Genomic DNA, 19,810 nt, shown 5'->3' with positions numbered 1-19,810 from the left:
GTCTCCCGTGCATTCTGGGCTCTCTTCTCCTATAAGTAGAGAGGCGTGAGTGAGGGATGGTGACGTGGCCAACCGCTGAATGCATTAGTTTAGGTGCGGCTGACCGTGAAAGAGATGCATGAGAGGGTATGAGACAGAGACATGACATTGTATGAGGATTGGGTTGAGTGGTAGCGGTGGGGTGAGTACTGGGGAGGTGAGTGAGTGCAGGTAAGTTGAGGATGAGGTTTCAGTGGGTGTGAGGAGTGATGTGATAGAGTAGTGTTGGCAGTGCAGAAGGAATTGTGGGGTGGGGGCGGTGATGTGGAAGATGGAGTGTAGGAGAATGAGTAAGTGTACTCACTTTGGCTGACCTAGTTAGGTCATTGAAGCGCTTCCTGCACTGGATCCATGTGTGGGAGACGTTGCTGCTGCTGGTGACCTCCTCTGCCACCTCGAGCCAGGCCTTCTTGGTGGCAGAGGCCCATGCCACTTCCTCCCGTCCGCTGGATACAAAATATGCCTCCTCACCCCATCCAGTCGGACTGGGAGTGAGGCATCAGTAAATCTGGGAGCAGCCTTTCCCCTGGTCTGCTCCATTCTATACTTTGTTTCTTTGCTGCAGGAGCAGCATTGGGGGACTGCCCCTTTAAATAGAGCTCCTCCAGCTGACAGCCTGTGATGCGGGTGCGCAGTCCGCCCGCTGCGCAGGTTGACGACGGGAAACCCGGAAGCCACGGTAAGTGGCGTCAATTTACCCGCAATCACGTGGGGAACGGACAGATTTCACTGGGCGGGCTACCCACGCGCCCAGTCACCCCCCCCCCGCTGCCATCCCGCCTCCCTGGTAATATCGGGGCCATCATCTGGACATGAAAGGCATTGTACAAATTCAAGTCTTTCTTTACTTTAATAATAACTGTATTTGTACTTACGGTGGGTTAGACAAACACACAATAGGGTGGGTACAGGTTACAGTACTGGAAGATAAACGAGTATAAATTAAGGTCGAAGGTCGATCCACATGCTGGCATCATAGACAACTGAGATAGATAGATTCTTCCTGCAGTCTGTTGGCTGTTTCCCTTTTAACTGTTCTTATTTAATTATTTTTAAGTATACAGCAGGTGCCTTGGCAAATCATTTTAATGAAGATGCATTCGGCTGAATTTTCCACTTTAGCCCGACCTGCAATGGGAGCTCACTCTGGAATTTGGGGGAAAAGGTCACCGCTTTCCTTAATTTTAATTGGTGGAGAATTGTGCAAACCATGAATCACGCACTTTGCCTGCTGGATGTTGTAGTCAAGCACTTTACAGAGAAAGTACCAGATTTAGGAAACCTCAGCGGGACTGAAGGAGTAAAAGGACCATGTCTTTTCACACAGCTGCTGACAGTCAATTTAACAACACGTTCTATTTGTTCATCTCTGTCTGGAGTAATAAAGCTAAATTTTTGTAGCTGTATAGGCCATTCAGCCCCTCGAGCCTGTTCCGCCATTCAATTAGATCATGGCTAATCTGAATCTTAACTCCATCTACCTGCCTTGGTTCCATATCCTTTAATACCCTTACCCAACAAAAATCGATCAATCTCAGTTTTGAAATTTTCAATTGTCCCCCAGCCTCAACAGCTTTTTGAGGGAGAGAGTTCCAGATTTCCACTCCCCTTTGTTGACCGGAGGTTACCGGTTATTGTTATTGGCTTAGTACAAAGAGGAGAAGAGTCAATTCTCTCTTAACTCTCAATTCGCTTTATTCACGCCGTTAGATCATATACATATAGCTTATACGCCTGGTTAGATATAGACATGCAATTTGCACCAGGTTATACAGTTTTATACCCAAACTAGGATCTAAACGCACACCCACTAGGTTTCTCTGACACTCCCTGAGTGGTCACAGAATATAAAGGATAATACCCGAAAAGGAGAGCTGACGCTGGCCAGGCGTTCCGTTCTCTCTCTCTCTCGACATCGTCTCTATGTCCCTGACGTAGGTTCTTCCACTTCCGCGATGGTTGGTCTCCGGAGTCTTCGCTCTGGCTCCACGCCCCAGATTCTTCATTCTTATTCCGAATCTTATCTCTTCAAGCTGTGCTGTCTCTCTCTCCCGTTGGTTTAGGCTTGCTCGCCTAGTCTGTGTCTTCTCCTCATTGGCTCTGTCCCAAGGACTTAGGTAGCATCACCTCATTACTCCTTTTCTAAATAAGGACTTGTGTCTTATCACATCTCCTTTGTCTTTCACAAAACTTGGCTAATTCAAACCGGTTCCAGCCAGCTCAGGCCAGCGACTGAACTCAGGTTACTTCAGTTCAAAAGTTGCTCTTGCCTGTGTGTCAGCAGTTGATGTCTCAGGTTACTGCAGCCCCTGGCCAACACCTTTGTATGAAGAAGTGCTTTCTGACATCACCCCTGAATGGCCTAACCCTAATTTTAAGGTTATGACCCCTTGTTCTGGATTCTCCCACCAGAGGAAATAGTTTCTCCCTATTTACCCTATCAACTCCTTTAATTATCTTAAACACCTCAATTAGATCACCCCTAAATCTTTTACTCAAGGGAATACAAGCCTAGTCTATGCAACCTGTCCTCATAATTTAACCCTTTTAGCCCCTTATAAAAAGAGTATGATTTGGGGGCAGAGTGACCCAAATAATTTAATGCTTCATCCTTATTAGCACTACTCATGATTTAATACTTGCGACTTAAGAGATCTTCCTGACTCGTGGAATAAACCGGCGGATAGATTTTAACTTTCAATGCGGGGCGGTGGCAGATCATAGGAACATTAGGAACAGGGGTAGGCCATTCAGCCCCTTGAGCCTGCACCACCATTCAATTAGATCTTGGTTGATCTGTATCTTAACTCCATTTACACCCCTTTGATCCATAATCCCTTGATACCCTAACCTAACAAAAATCTATTGATCTCAGTCTTGAAAGCTCCAATTGATCCCCAGCATCCACAGGCTTTTGGGGGAGGGAGTTCCACATTTACACTACTCCATGCGTGAAAAAGTGCTTCCTCATTTCTGAATGGCCTCGCTCTAAATTTAAGATCAGCCGCCCGTTATATATCTCACTGGATTCTCCTTTCCGTTGATGTCATTGAAACCTATTCCCAAGTCCTCTTCTCGTCCTGCACCGCCTATCTTGAACCTTACCCTCTTCACAAGTGGGCTTTGGGCACCAGTGATTCACATCACAACCTGCAATGTGAACTATGGTAAGATGTGGTCATTTTCAGCATGGTTTATTTCTGACCAGCTGCTCCATAGGAGCCTCACTATGTCAGTACCTGTTATTTCAAAGCTTCATTTCGAACATATATCAAGAGAATAGATTTATTTGTCCTGCGCTTAAGTGATGCCAGGCTGTGCAAAGCTTGTGATAACTGGTCTTAGTTACAATCAGTCAGATAATGAAACCTGCAGCTTGACTATCAGAGTATCTTTCTGTTGATCATATTTTTAGCTTACTTACATTTTGGTTGATGACTTTGACCAGCCCGGTCAATACCTGTAAGGTTGATGGAGAAGCTCATTGATTGTGACGGTGATCTATGGGAAGTTGCAGTACGCAGACATGCACAGTTCTTATCCCATTGCCTGATGTATATGAATGAGCAGGAGGTTCTGGGAGTTTCAGCTCTATTTCCAAGTATTCACGAGTGAATGAGCAGAGTAATGGGAGGTGACATTTAATGCAGACATGTGTAAACTAGTGCACATGGGAAGGAAAAATGGGAAGCAGATGCACTTCATAAATGGTGTTGAAATAGCTAAGGATGGAGTTGAAAGAGATCTGAGTGTCTTAGTAGATTCAATGCTCATTATGTCCAACTGATGCAGTGCAGCAAACAACAAAGCCAATAGAATGTGGAACTACATAGCCAAAACTGTAGAGTACAAGACAGAGGAGGTCATGGTCAAACGGTCCCGTGCTCCGCTCAGACCCCACCTTCAGTACTATGCCCCTTTCTGGTCACTGCATAAAAAGGGAGACATTCAGGTGCTGGAAGCAGTGCAGTGAAGAGCCGCCAGGCTCATCCCCAGGGATTTTCAACTGCCTCGCGCCCGTCTCTCACCAGATCATTGAATCACCCCCCCCACTCCCCCAAATCAATAGATCTCTGACTGCTGATATCCACACAATGTGGGGTCATGGAATCAACCCTGAAATCAATAGATCTCTGACTGCTGATATCCACATAATGCTGGATTGAGGCACAGCTGCAGTGCAGTACAACATAGAGGGAATGGCAACCAACACACTCCCTCGAAAAGGATGCACATGACCACAAGGTTTCTCTGACCCTATGGGAGTGAAGTGGGCTAACAGTCATGAGCAGATGTGAGGCACTAGTGGGCTAAGGAGAAGACGTAAGGGGGAGGATGTTGGACCAAAGCCAGCAGCTTGTCCATGATGTCAGAGAGCCCTGGTTCCATCTCTCCCAAGGCAAAGTGACTGCTCTTGGCACTTACCACCTTGTGACTCCTCCATCGGGGAGTGCCAATGATCACTCCATCCCCTTGCGCTTAGGTGAAAGTTACTTTCTGCCAGTGGTACTGCAACCACACAGAAGGAAATCACAGAGGAAGCCACCACTGATACACAACCGTAGGATCAAAAGAACATGGCTTTGCCAGGTCAAGCCCAAAAATTATGCACAGCGGGCACGGATATGGCTTAACTGAGCTAATGACCCTTCTCTTACTTGTAATTCTGATTGAAGCCTAGGACAACAGCATATAATATGAATGCTGGTATAAGGAAAAAGACAAGTTTTACAATGGCACGTAATTCACCAGGGGTGAAATTGGTCTTGGGCACAAAACAGGCAATAGCGAATTGACAGCTCATTTTTCAGCTAGCCCGATTGTCTTTCCCATTGATTTCAATGGGCGGAGTGTAAAACGGGTCACCGATTCACTATCAGCCATTTTGTGCTACAGCCCAAGACCGATCTCACCCCCGTTGTATCCAGCAATCATTAAAGGCAAGTCTATGTAATGTCCCATGGGTACAACATTACTGGGACTTTAAGTACGCCTGGTATCAGCCAGACACATGTATGAAATGTCTTGCTTTGGCACCAGAGATTTTCCTTAACTGGAACAAGTTGCCGTCACATTCCTCCGAACATCTCATGTTCGGTCTGTCTTTCCTCTGAAAGAACGATGGCAGCCACAATCGGAGAAAAAAAAGACTGCGAATGTTGGAGATAAACAGAAGGTCCATCAGCACCTGAAAAAAGGAAAGACTGTTTAACACCAACAACAAACTGCATTTATATGGCGCCTTTAATGTAGGAAAACATCACAAGATGCTGTACAGGAACGTAATTAGACAAAAATTGACACCGAGCCAAAGAAGGAGATATTAGGAGAGGTGACCAAAAAAATTTGGTCAAAGAGTTAGGTTTTAAGGAAGGTCTTGAAAGGAAGAGAGATATGTGGAGAGGAGAAGGGGTTGAGGGATGGAATTCCAGAGCTCAGGGCCTAGACGGCTGAAGGCACGGCCGCCAATGGTGGGAGGAAAGGAGTGGGGGATGCACAAGAGGCCGGAGTTGTAGGATCATTTCAAGTGTAGACCCTTCACCAGAACTGGAAACTTATACTGGACGGTAGATGAATCCTTTATAGACTGGACAAATTGAAGAGAGGAGGGGTAGTCAGGAGAGCATGAGACTCTTAATCTCAGGATGGTGCGTTCGAGCCCCACATTGGGCGGTTTGTGTTTTACTGCTCACTTGGGGAGTATAAATACTAAAATTGGAACGGTATAAAGATCAGTATGGTCCATGCTCAAGGATAACCTGCAAATTCATGAAGCGTTCCACATGCACAGGTCTCTGGAGGTCTAGTGATTAAGATTCAGTCCCTGTAGGCCCGTGGCCAGGGTTCGATTCCCGAGCGGGAGGGAACAGAATCACAGGTAGAAGTCAAGATTCAGGAGTACCAGTTTTTAAAACAGGGAGCCTGATAGTTGGTTTAGTGGCCTACAAACAGTTTAAAAAGTGAGGAAAATGTGAAAACTGGTGGATGAAAGAGGCGGTGAAAAAGTATTACAAAAACAAAAGGGCTGGAAAGTAATTAAAAATACATCCAAAAACCCTCCACAATGTAAGTGGATGAAGTGGCAGGTGGATTCAGACACATGAGAAGCTCGTCTTATCCAGTAGGTGGTGTAACCTCGTACATCACCCTCACCAGCCCCCCTCCCCCAATCCCCTAGTAAAGCTGTCTCCTAGGGAGAGACAATAAAAGAGAAAGAAACTCTGCTCTGACTCCCTGAGGTAATCAAATAAACTCCAGGAGAGCACGATTACCCATGACACATAACAAGTCATGTTCTCTCCCCTCAGGGGGCCTGTCAAGTTCCATCTGAAAGGACTGTAATGAGCCAGTGTCGGGGAAGATTGTTCCAGAGGGCGATGACTCCCTGTGAAAGGAAATAGTTCCTGGTCTCTGACCTAACTCTTTACCTGTGCATTTTCCAGACATGGTCCTCCTGCCCCTAACCATCTCTCCAAAACTATATTATACTTAGCAGCCAGCGATATACTTCTATACCAGTAAATAATCTGGATACAGAAACTGGTTTACAATGAATATTAAAATCCAACAGTTAAAGTTTTAAAGGGTTACTTGAGACTTCAGCCTACATTTCAGTTGGATCTAGCTTTAGTTACAGATATTTTAATTCTTGTGAAGTTACGCATTGAAATTCATTTTTCCTTACTTGAAGCTACCTCACTGAATTTTCCTGAAATCTGTCTCAGACAGGTAGACCTTACCTGTTTGCAGTCGTTTAAAATAAGATTTTTATCTCACGTTGAAGATCACAAATATTGTTGTATATGTAATAATTCAGAATCAATTGAGAAATGAATTGGCAGTGAATGTACTAAAATGCTGCTCTCTAAAAGTTTGTGTTTAAAACAGTCTTTTAACGGGAACTTCCTGTTACTTTATTCCCAGACACCTGAAGAACTTGAAGATGTATCTGACCTTGAGGAAGATCATGATGCTCGAAGTCGCACCAGTGTTCAGACAGAGGGGAAAACCGACAGGGTAGGGAGTAATGGATGAACTTTAACCTGTGGCTACAGTGAGACTGTAACATTAAACACTATTTGCATGAATCCATAATTGAATGAATATCCTAAGCCCCGATTTTAACCCCCCCCCCCACCCCCCCGCCGGCCGGACGAGATCGGGGCGTGCGGAGGGGTGAGGGGGATTAAAGTAGAGGTGGAGGACTTACCTCCGCACACCCACCCGCCACAGGCAGGCGAGGGCCTCATTAATATTCAACAGTTAGATCCGATGATGTCATTCGAACCCTGACGTTATTTTAGCCCGGGCCACGCTGGGGGAGAGGGGAAAAGCCAGGACCCACAAAGAAACCTTGAGCTCTCTTTCCCCCACCCACACTCTTGGCTTCGATTGCCTCCCGAACTCCCCCATCCCCCACTCACCCCCCGATGACTTACCTTAGTGCCTGGGACCAATCCCTTGGATCCCCAGCTACTGCCCGAAATCCAGCTCCCTCCCCCCAGCCTCCTCATCACTCCCCCCGGATTGGGGCGGGAGTCCATCTTCGAATATGGTGATGAGGCCCAGGGGTTAAAACGGCCCCACGCCCATCCCACGCGCGTGTCTGTGGGGCTCAAATGTCCAAATAAAGGCCTGGAATTTTCTCCGTGGGCACAGCCTGGAAGTGAGACCTGAAAATGCGCCCAACGTTGCCCCCATTTTGCCGATGTCAAGTTATACTCGAACATCCTCCCAAACTCATTAGAATATGCCCGAACTTAAAATAGACATAAACCAGCATAAACAATCAGGGCTCAAGGCAACGCTGAACCCACATCATATATTTCTTCTTTGAGTCTTAAAATTTAAAGTTTCAACTCATTTAACCACCTTTCATGTACATCAGGCACAGTGTGTTTAAGAACCTGCAATCGGGAACGCTTTTCAATTTTTAATGTGACTTATACTTGGCCATAAAAATGCATTTGAAGAAACGGATAATACAGAGCATGTCTCAGTGAGGATACATTCAAAAAAACGCTCTTAAAAAAATTGCAAATAAAAGACCAGAATAATGACTTGTTGAGAGATCCTCGAACAAGGGCGATTGGAGGATCCTCGCTTTTGAGAGTTGGGGGTGTGGCCAGTCTTGTGGGCGGAGATTTGTTGGGATGGAGGGTTTGATGGACGGCTGTAAAAGTTCGAGGAGACTTGGGCATATTGCAGTTACACCCAAATTCCCGTGATCTTTTATGCCACGTCATTGGTTTGCGCCCAGATTATGTGCATGAATGCGGAGGAAACTTCAGGGCAATGTTTCTACTTGTGCATAAGCTTATCAAACCAACAGCTGTGTTTTGGTAATAGCGAATAAGGTGTTGGGTTATAATAGTAATGGGAGATAGTACAAATGTAAAGAGATTGCTATAATGATAGTTAGTTACACAGGGGAATGAAAGAACCGACATTTAGATAGCACCCTTCATGTCCTCAGGACATCCCAAAGTGTTTTACAGCCAATTAATTACCTTTGAAGCATCTTCACTGTTGTTGTGTAGGCAAATACAACAGTTAATTTGCACACAGCAAGGTCCCACAAAGAGCAATGATGGTGTTTAACACTGGACAAAATGCCCTGCTCTTCTTCAGATATTACAATGGGATTTTTTTTTACATCGCCCTGAGCAGGTTTAGCTTCTCATCCAAAAGTTGGTACTTCTGACCATACCGCAATCTCTCAACATTGTACTGGAGTGGGACTTAAACCCTGACCTCCGACCCAGAAGTGAGAGTGCTACTGCAGAGTCAAACTGACACGCACTGGTCACTGAATATCAATTGATCAACAATTGAGAGGCTGAATCATTGATTGATGAGACACTTCTGTGCATATTGGTATGTCTGAAAGCATCCAGATTGAACCATTTGGAATAAACTGGACCAGAGAATGAACCTGGCCTTACTTGGCAAAAGAACCAAGGGGGAGATGAGGAGAATTATTTTTACACAGCGAGTTATTATAATCTGGAATGCACTGCCTGAAAGATTGGTGGAAGCAGATTCAATAATAACTTTCAAAAGAGAATTGGATAAATACTTGAAAAGGAAAATTTTGCAGGACTATGGGGAAAGAGCGGGGGACTGGGGCTAATTGGATAGTTGGGTCCAAGAGAACAATAAGCTTTTTGGGACAGATTTACGAATTGAAATAAATAGAAATGAAACACGGGGAAGAAAAGCACGAGGGGTTGATTTTCACCCCTACCCGCCCAGCAAAGAAACTGGGCATGCGGGCAGTTAAAAGCAAGCAGGTTGCTTAGCCACTCAGTTCCTGGCCATTTCTGACCATTTGTTATCTGCAGGGTTTTGCAGGCGGTTGAGGCGGTCAGAGTTTATATAAATTGGGGGTCTTTTATGTCAATGGGACCCCAATCCAGTTTTAACCGGGGTTTGAGCGGGAAGTCTCCCCGGCTTTAAATCTCGGCAGAAGCAGGTCAGCAGTTGGTCTGAAGATAGAAGAGATCCTACAGGTGAGTCCTGTTCCTCCGGGCTCCGCATGGCAGCTCGCAACCTCCCCAGCTCTGTGCTGCACCCCCTTGCTTCCCTCTCGCGAGACCCTCCCAAACCACCCCCATCTCCCACTACTTAACTGGAAGCTAGCAGGTGGCCAAGAGCTGCCCAATCTTTACCTACCAGCGACCGCTCTGCACCCTCTTCACACCCGTTCTGGGCTGGAAGTGAACTGGCGGCCTTTAAACGAGGCCCTGGCGTTTAAAACCCTACTGCCTCTGCCAATCACCGGAAACGCGCTTCGAGTTAAAATCCGGCCCGGAAGGTTCTCAAAATGTTTGTCATTGTTAGAGAAGCCAAAGAAATTGAGAAAATATAAAACGGGAAAACTGATAGGAAAGAGTAGTGATATTAAAGAGAGTCTGTAATAATAATCAAATAACATGAGCCAATGAGAGGCTAGGTACTGATGTCTCACCTCTGTGTATGGACAAAAATGGAAACAGCCAGAGTGAGCCAGTTAGAATATTGTAGATAAGATGTAAAGAGTAAATCCAGGTGGCGGTAGTTAGTGGTAGTAGTAATAACAGTAGTAACAACTGTATAAGATGTTGGTCAGACCCCATCTAGAACACTGTGTAGTTCTGCTCTCAGTAACAAGAAAGCTACAGAGGTGGGGAATGGCTGTGGGTGTCAAGAGCCCAAGTTATCATGTGTCATGTTCGAGGATTTCTTTGACTATTTTTCTACAGAAAGGATTTGGAAAAAAGAATGATTTTTTTACAGCAAAGTGTGTTCATAGAAGTGTGGGGTGGGAGTGGGATGGGGTGGGGGTGGGATAGTGTGAGGTGGGGGTAAGGCACCTATACAAAATGTGGTCAATATTCTAAGAGACTGTTTTCCCCAAAGCCTGTTAACATTAAGCAATTCATTAGTTTGTACCCCTTGGACTGGTTAGAGTAATAGAGTCAATTAATATTATGGTGATGTCGCCAGTTGGAATTTGAGGAGTCGTTTAATGGTCATGTTATCAATAATTACATTTTTGAGTTTGGATGCTTTGTATCTAATTAACTCGTGTTAATTTAAGGAGCTTATTCAGAGTTAAACTGAATATCTAATGGTGGAAAGATTACATGATTAGCAGTGAATTAGAAATGAGATGAAAAATGAAGCAGTTGGCTAAATCTTGCTTAAAGCAAGAGTTCTTGAATAAGTGGCAGTACTTAGTTTTGATGTGTGCACTTCAGGAGCACTGAGCCAGAGTTATCGTATTCAATCAACTATTATAAGTTCTGAATGTTATATTATGGATCTTTGGAACTACCAAGAGATTAACTGACTGGCATTGATGATTGCAATTATAGGGTTTGGACTATAACGATTAAACGCAAAATGACTAGAATAGAAAAAAACTAATACCAAAATAATGTATCTAAAAGAGTCAGCCTTGGCCTCGCCTCTGAGTCAGAAGGTTGTGGGTTCAAGTCCCACTCCAGAGACTTGAGCACATAATCTAGGCTGACACCCCAGTACAGTACTGAGGGAGTGCTACACTGTCAGAGGTGCCGTCTTTCAGATGAGCGTTAAACCGAGACCCTCTCTGCCCTCCCAGGTGGACTTAAAAGATCCTATGGCCACTATCCAAAGAAGAGCAGGGGAGTCTTCCCCTGTGACCTGGCCAATATATATCCTTCAACCAAAGAAAGAGATGATCTGGTCATTTATCTCATAGCTGTTTGTGAGACTTTGCTGTGTGCAAATTGGCTGCTGTATTTCCCTAAATTACAGCAGTAACTACACTTCATTGGTTGTGAAGAGCTTTGGGATATCTTACAGTTGTGAAAGGTGCGATTATAAATGCAAGTTCTTTATATAGTGGAAAAGTTTGAAATTATTGTGACACCAACAATTGGCATTTTATTTTATTTTATCCTCCGCAATTTTCTCTCCACCCCCTCCGCTCCTGAAGGTGTTGCCTCCTTACTCCGTGGACAGTGGACACTCTGGCACCCCGCCCAAGTGGCCATCGTTGATGTTTGACTCTGAACCAAAGCTCTTTGACGGCAGGAAGCATCTTAGCTGAGACCTGTCCCGTCCTCGCCTAACATCCACACAGGCACCACTGGGGGATGAGAATTTTCTTTTCTTATTCCCTCTTCCCAAACCCAGGATCACTGAGGTCCAAAGAGGCCCTACAGCTGGGCCAGCTGAGATCAGCTATCAGTGCAGATTGGGGATTGAACTTGAAGGCCTAGAAATTGAGTTGCGCCAAAATTTGGTGCAATAAATTCCCATTTAGGGCACAAAAGAGTCACTTCGAGGCTATAATGCACTTAATAGCTGTTAACTTTTCTTTAACCTGCACTTTCTTTAAATGGTTCATTCTCATTTAAAGCCGATAAGCTCTAAGCATTTTTTTCTAAGCAATGAAGCAATTGTTTCCTTTTGTAAAGCCCTACGTTCTTTCAGTGGGTATACTGAGGAATTGGCCCAGATTTTGCTGCCAAAACAACAGCGAGTTTAATGGCGCTCACCACTATTAATCTGGAAGTCAACCAGCAACTTGTGGCGAGGAAGAGATACCCGGGGAATGGCGAATCGCCACAAGTTGCTGGCCGATTTGCTCCACTCCCCCGTTAGCCTCTCGAAAACGGCATCTCGCCCTCAACTTCCCCATGAGCTTCAAGAGATTACTGCATTGGCACAGTAAATACAAATTAAACACACCGCAGAAAGTAAGGGCTGCTGCTTAACAGTGTAACTACACTTTTAATGAGAAGATTTATGTTCCTACAATGCCACTCAACCTCTCCGGCCCAGAAAGGGAACAGTTTAAACTGTGGAGTCTCATTCCTGCAGGTAGTAAATTGTTGATAGAAATTTTTTAATGTTTTTCTTACTTTTCCTTTCTTTCTTTCTCTCTTAATCCAATCTTTATTTCTCTTTCTGTACCTGATTTGACATTATTTCACCCTCCTTCTCCGCCATCCCTGTTTGTTTCTCATTCCTTAAATCTCATTAGTTAAGGAGATAGACTGTTGGTCCCGTCGTTCATTAAGGTACCCCCGTTACTCCCGCCATGTCATTATCAGCTCGCACTTCCAGCAATTTGTGGCGCGAAAAATTTTTGAGCTGAAGGTTGAGGTTAAAAGTCTAAGGGGCACGTCACGAGATGCCCCACTCCAGCAAGGTCTGGCCCATTGTCTAGATTAGGACGTCCAAACTTTCCTTCCCCATAGTAACGTAGGTGAGTATCACGGAGGCTCGGGGCCCCACAGAAAGTTTCGACATGTGTTCCTGTTCATTTGCCCATATCACAAGTTGCTGATACTAACAGCTCTCGGAGTTCTGATTCAGGATTTATCCCCCAATGAGGCAACAGCACCAAAACCAGAGCCACGAAATTCAAACTGGATAAACCAGCGCATTAGAAAGTGAACCCAAGACCCCTGAGCCCTATTCATACAGCCTTGAAGTGCTTCAAAGTCTGAATTGTCAGGGCTTGTGAGTCACAGGTTGGACCCCCTTGGTCTAGATTAATAGTGGCGGGGGAATCATTTTCAACTTTGCTGCCCACCCGTTATAGAACCCCTCAGATTTTGCTTCCATTGAAGTTGAAAATTGCCCCAACTTGTCATGATTTTGACAATCTGACTGCTCGTTCACTTTCACATAAAGGTTTTACTGTACTATTGGGCAAAATAATGTGAGCCAAAGCAAGTGTTCATTTTACCAGGAAAACTAAATGAAAGCCTTATATTAAGCAGTGTTGCTCCAATACGGATCAAAACGTATTTCTAGTTAAATCTTGGAATGATTGTATATTTGATAGATTTATTGAGATGTTTTACAGAGTGCCCCATTTCACACACTGGGGCGTGTTTTTCTTACTGACCTGGGCTAACCTGTAATCGACTTTTTTGGCAGATTCATTGGTCCTTGAGCTAAGAGATCTCCAGAAAGGGGCAGCAAATTATTAATTGGCAATTGCTCTGGGACAGCAGCATGAGGTTGGCAGGGAGAGTGGATCGTTTTTGGGATATAAGAGGGCTCATCATTACATGATTCAACATCCTGGAGGCTGAACAGACAGATCAGGGACAACCAGAAGGATGGTGAAGATGCAAACAAATTTCCTGAGGCAGTCAGAGGTTTCCTCACTCAATAGACAGGCAACTGAAACCGAGGCTGTGTTGGGTTTGATGTTTAGCAATCCGCTAGATGTTTCCACTTGTGGGGAGTCCAAAACTAAAGGTCATAAATATAAGATAGTCACCAATAAATCCAATAGGGAATTCAGGAGAAACTTCTTTACCCAGAGAGTGGTGAGAATGTGGAACTTGCTACCACATGGAGTGGTTGAGATGAATAGCATAGATGCATTTAAGGGGAAGCTAGATAAACACATCAGGGAGAAAGGAATAAAGGGATATGCAGGTAGGGTTAGATGAAGTAGGGTGGGAGGAGGCTCATGTGGAGCATAAACACTAGCATAGACCAGTTGGGCCGAATGGCCTGTTCTGTACTTTAAATTCTAAATAAAGCTGGTTAGTAAGCGGGAGGTCGTTGAGTGCCTGGGATCTTAATGGTCATTGTACTGGTGGATTTGGCACTGTTGTCAAAGTTAAGGCCAAAAACTATCATGTGAGGGGACATGACTTTGGGAAAGCAGCGTTAGAACTAGGAGAGTCTTGTCAAAATAAAAGATGGAACAGGAGGATGACGGCATGCAAGGCTAATGTACAGGAGGAGGAAAGAAACTGTAAAACATTACAAGATCTAGATTGATGTGGAATAAATGAGGAGGGTAGACGGAACATACATAATAAAAAGCAGAAATACTTTAGAGAGAGGAGGAGCCTAAAAGTAGTGAGGATTGGGATCTATACAAAAGGCAACTGAGGAAAGAAAGTAGTAAAAAAAAAGGAGAGATGAATCGCAAGAGAGCAGCAAGGGGAAAAAAGGAAGTCTTTCACAACCGCAGGATGTCCCAAAGCGCTTTACAGCCAATGAAGTACTTTTGAAGTGCAGTCTCTGTTGTAATGTAGGAAATGTAAGAAGGCCATCTAAAAAGTTTTACAGCTATGTTAATAGCAGAGAGTGAAAATCACCCATGCCAAAAATCCAGCCTTAGTTACACTTTCCTTGCTGTTGTGTTTCAGAGTAAAATGACTGAACTACCTGAAGAGGAAAAGGCCAAGATTGCTGAACAGGTTGCTGATTTCAGGAAAGTTAAGAGCAGGCTGGATGCAGAGATTGAGATCTGGGATGAGACCAGTAACGACATCATTGTACTCGCCAAGAAGATGTGCATGATCATGATGGAGATGACTGATTTCACCAGGTAATTAAAGTGCCCTGTAGACAATTGAACATTTATACACACCGCAAGTACACAGGCAGTTAATAATAACAGCAGGACTTTTACAGAAAGAACCTGCACCTTTCACATCCCAAAACTCTTCGCAGCCATTGAATTACACTTGAAGTGTAGTCACTGTTGTAATGTAGGAAACGCAGCAGTCAATTTGCACAGCAAGGTCCCACAAACAGCAACGAGATAATGACCAGATAATCTGTTTTGGTGATTGTTAGTTGAGGGATAAATGTTGGCCAGGACACCAGGGAGAACTCATTTGAATAATGCCATGGGATCTTTGCATCCAACTAATCAGGCAGACAGGGCCACTGTTTAATGTTTTATCCAAAAAACAACAATGCAGCTCTCCCTCAATCCTGCACTGAAGTATCAGCCTGGAGTGGGGTTTGAGCCCATAATCTTCTGACTCAGAGGCTAGAGTGCTACCACTGAGCCACGGCTGACATAGAATCATAAAAATTTACGGCACAGAAGGAGGCCATTCGGCCCATTGTGTCTGTGCCAGCCAAAAAAGAGCTATCCAGCCTAATTCCACTTTCCAGCTCTTGGTCCATTGCCTTGTAGGTTACGGCACTTCAAGTGCATATCAAAGTAATTTTTAAATGCGATGAGGGTTTCTGAATCTACCACCTTTTCAGGCAGTGGGTTCCAGACCCCACCACCCTCTCGGTGAAAAAGTTTCTGCTCAGCTCCCTCCAATCCTTCTACCGATTACTTTAAACCATAGTCTTAGCAGAGAGCTCTATAACCAGGAGGCACAGATTTAAAGGAATTGGGAGAAGGATTTGAGGGGACATGCTCTCCAAAGTCCCTTTGTTTCTCTACTCTTCTCAGTAACCTACCATCCTCCTTTGCCTTGTTTGCCCTCCCCCAATACATTACCTCACACTTCGCGGATGGAATTCTATTTGCCACTTTTCTGCCCATCTGACTAGTCCATTGATACCTTCCTGCAGTCTACAGCTTTCCTCCTCACTATCAACCATACAGCCAATTTTTGTACTATCTGCAAACTTCTTAATCATGCCCCTACATTTAAGTCGAAATCATTGATATATACCACAAAAAGCAAGTGACCTAGTACTGAGCCCCATGGAACCACACTGGAAACAGCCTTCCAGTCACAAAAACACCCGTCGACCATTATCCTTTGCTTCCTGCCACTGAGCCAATTTTGGGTCCAACTTGCCACTTTCCCTCGGATCCCATGGGCTTTTACTTTTCTGACCAGTCTTCCATGTGGAACCTTGTCAAAAGACTTGCACTAACCTCATCGACCCTCCTTGTTACCTCCTCAAAAAATTCAATTAAGTTAGTCAGACACGACCTTCCCTTAACAAATCCATGCAATCCATCCAAGAAAACTAATATTGAATCGGGGACAGGGACTCAATAAAATTAACATAAGTAAAACAACAGTAATGAAGAAAATAATAGCACTAAAGAATGACAAATCCCCAGGACCAGATGGTTTCTATCCCAGGGTTTTAAAGGAAGTAAGTGAGCACATTGCAGATGTCCTAACTATAACCTTTCAAAGTGCTCTAGATTCAGGAACTGTCCCTCTGCTTTTTAAGAAAGGAGAGAGAGGGAAACCAGGGAATTATAGACCAGTTAGCCTAACATTTGTGGGGAGTCTATAAATTAAGGATAGGGTGATTGAACACCTTGAGAATTTTCAGTTAATCAGAGAGAGCCAGCATGGATTTGTGAAAGGTAGGTCGTGCCTGAAAAACCGGATTGAATTTTTTGAAGAGGTGATAAAAGTAGTGGACAGGGGAATGTCAATGGATGTTATGTATATGGACTTCCAGAAGGCATTTGATAAGGACCCACATAAGAGACTGTTAGCTAAGATAGAAGCCCATGGAATCGAGGGAAAAGTACGGACTTGGTTAGGAAGTTGGCTGAGCGAAAGGCGACAGAGAGTAGGGATAATGGGTCGGTACTCACATTGGCAGGATGTGACTAGTGGAGTCCCACAGGGATCTGTTTTGGGGCCTCAATTATTCACAATATTTATTAACGATTTAGATGAAGGCATAGAAAGTCTCATATCTAAGTTTGCCGATGACACAAAGATTGGTGGCATTGTAAGCAGTGTAGATGAAAACATCAAATTGCAAAGGGATATTGATAGATTAGGTGAATGGGCAAAACTGTGGCAAATGGAATTCAATGTAGGCAAATGTGAGGTAATCCACTTTGGACCAAAAAAGGATAGAACAGGGTACTTTCTAAATGGTAAAAAGTTAAAAACAGTGGATGTCCAAAGGGACTCAGGGGTTCAGGTACATAGATCATTGAAGTGTCATGAACAGGTGCAGAAAATAATCAATAATGCTAATGGAATGCTGGCCTTTATATTTAGAGGACGAGAGTACAAGGGGGCAGAAGTTATGCTGCAGCTATACAAAACCCTGGTTAGACCGCACCTGGAGTACTGTGAGCAGTTCTGGGCACCGCACCTTCGGAAGGACATATTGGCCTTGGAGGGAGTGCAGTGTAGGTTTACTAGAATGATACCCGGACTTCAAGGGTTGAGTTACAAGGAAAGATTACACAAATTGGGGTTGTATTCTCTGGAGTTTCGAAGGTTAAGGGGTGATCAGATCGAAGTTTATAAGATATTAAGGGGAACAGATAGGGTGGATAGAGAGAAACTATTTCCGCTGGTTGGGGATTCTAGGAGAAGGGGGCACAGTCTAAAAATTAGAGCCAGACCTTTCAGGAGTGAGATTAGAAAACATTTCTACACACAAAGGGTGGTAGAAGTTTGGAACTCTCTTCCGCAAACGACAATTGATACTAGCTCAATTGCTAAATTTAAATCTGAGATAGATAGCTTTTTGCCAACCAAAGGTATTAAGGGATATGGGCCAAAGGCAGGTATATGGAGTTAGATCACAGATCAGCCATGATCTTATCAAATGGCAGAGCGGGCTCAAGGGGCTGAATGGCCTACTCCTGTTCCTATCTTCCTATGTCCCTATGGCTGTCCTTGATTAATCCATGCCTTTCAGAATGACGATTAATACTGTCCCTCAGTATTCCAATAATTTTTTCCTATAATTTGCCCACCACCGAGGTTAGACTGACTGGCCTGTAATTATTAGGTCTATCCCTTTCTCCCTTTTTAAACAACGGTACAATGTTAGCAGCCCTCCAATCCTCCGGCACCACGCCTGTAGTCAGAGTGGATCGGAAAATGATGGTCAGAGCCTCCGCTATTTGCTCACATGCTTCTCTTAACTGCCTGGGATACATCTCATCCAGGCTTGGTGATTTATCTACGTTCAAAGATGTTCAACCACTTAATATTTCCTCCCTCACTATGTTTATCCCATCCAATATTTCACACTCCCCTTCCTTGACTTCATGCTATAGACAGAGCTAAGCGATTCCACAACCAACGGATCAGATCAAAGCTCTGCAGTCCTGCCACATCCAGTCGTGAATGGTGGTGGACAATTAAACAACTAACGGGAGGAGGAGGCTCTGTAAACATCCCCATCCTCAATGATGGTGGAGTCCAGCACGTGAGTGCAAAAGACAAGGCTGAAGCGTGTGCAACCATCTTCAGCCAGAAGTGCCAAGTGGATGATCCATCTCGGCCTCCTCCCGATATCCCACCATCACAGAAGCCAGTCTTCAGCCAATTCGATTCACTCCACGTGATATCAAGAAACGGCTGAGTGCACTGGATACAGCAAAGGCTATGGGCCCCGACAACATCCCAGCTGTAGTGCTGAAGACTTGTGTTCCAGAACTATCTGCGCCTCTAGCCAATCTGTTCCAGTACAGCTACAACACTGGCATCTACCTGACAATGTGGAAAATTGCCCAAGTATGTCCTGTCCACAAAAAGCAGGACAAATCCAATACAGCCAATTACCGCCCCATCAGTCTACTCTCAATCATCAGCAAAGTGATGGAAGGTGTCATCGACAGTGCTATCAAGCGGCACTTACTCACCAATAACCTGCTCACCGATGCTCAGTTTGGGTTCCGCCAGGACCACTCGGCTCCAGACCTCATTACAGACTTGGTCCAAACATGGACAAAAGAGCTGAATTCCAGAGGTGAAGTGAGAGTGACTGCCCTTGACATCAAGGCAGCATTTGACCGAGTGTGGCACCAAGGAGCCCGAGTAAAATTGAAGTCGATGGGAATCAGGGGGAAAACTCTCCAGTGGCTGGAGTCATACCTAGCACAAAGGAAGATGGTAGTGGTTGTTGGAGGCCAATCATCTCAGCCCCAGGACATTGCTGCAGGAGTTCCTCAAGGCAGTGTCCTAGGCCCAACCATCTTCAGTTGCTTCATCAATGACCTTCCCTCCATCGTAAGGTCAGAAATGGGGATGTTCGCTGATGATTGCACAGTGTTCAGTTCCATTCGCAACCCCTCAGATAATGAAGCAGTCTGAGCCCGCAAGCAGCAAGACCTGGACAACATCCAGGCTTGGGCTGATAAGTGGCAAGTAACATTCGCGCCAGACAAGTGCCAGGCAATGACCATCTCCAACAAGAGAGAGTCTAACCACCTCCCCTTGACATTCAACGGCATTACCATCGCCAAATCCCCCACCATCAACATTCTGGGGGTCACCATTGACCAGAAGCTTAACTGGACCAGCCATATAAATACTGTGGCCACAAGAGCAGGTCAGAGGCTGTGTATTCTGCGGTGAGTGACTCACCTCCTGACTCCCCAAAGCCTTTCCACCATCTACAAGGCACAAGTCAGGAGTGTGATGGAATACTCTCCACTTGCCTGGATGAGTGCAGCTCCAACAACACTCAAGAAGCTCGACACCATCCAGGACAAAGCAGCCCGCTTGATTGGCACCCCATCCACCACCTTAAACATTCACTCCCTTCATCACCGGCGCACCGT

The 19,810-nt window shown here is 44.8% G+C and overlaps 1 protein-coding gene and 1 non-coding gene across 2 annotated transcripts in view; both read left to right on the top strand.

Annotated features, from left to right (window-relative positions):
• The window catches only part of LOC137340214 (catenin alpha-3-like), a 1,497,032-nt gene that overhangs the window by 1,346,334 nt on the left and 130,888 nt on the right, over positions 1 to 19,810 (top strand). The window contains exons 14-15 of the mRNA XM_068002618.1: positions 6,964 to 7,056; positions 14,697 to 14,878. Of these exons, the coding sequence (XP_067858719.1) occupies positions 6,964 to 7,056; positions 14,697 to 14,878 (275 nt within the window). The remainder of the gene's footprint in view (positions 1 to 6,963; positions 7,057 to 14,696; positions 14,879 to 19,810) is intronic.
• LOC137340403 (U6 spliceosomal RNA) lies at positions 5,722 to 5,828 on the top strand. The gene has a single exon (XR_010966796.1). It is a non-coding gene; the product is annotated as a U6 spliceosomal RNA (small nuclear RNA).

The sequence above is a fragment of the Heptranchias perlo genome, chromosome 21, assembly GCF_035084215.1.
Source record: "Heptranchias perlo isolate sHepPer1 chromosome 21, sHepPer1.hap1, whole genome shotgun sequence".
Taxonomy (NCBI): domain Eukaryota; kingdom Metazoa; phylum Chordata; class Chondrichthyes; order Hexanchiformes; family Hexanchidae; genus Heptranchias; species Heptranchias perlo.
The sequence above is the reverse complement of the archived record's forward strand: the minus strand, read 5'-3'. Positions and strand labels throughout refer to the sequence as shown.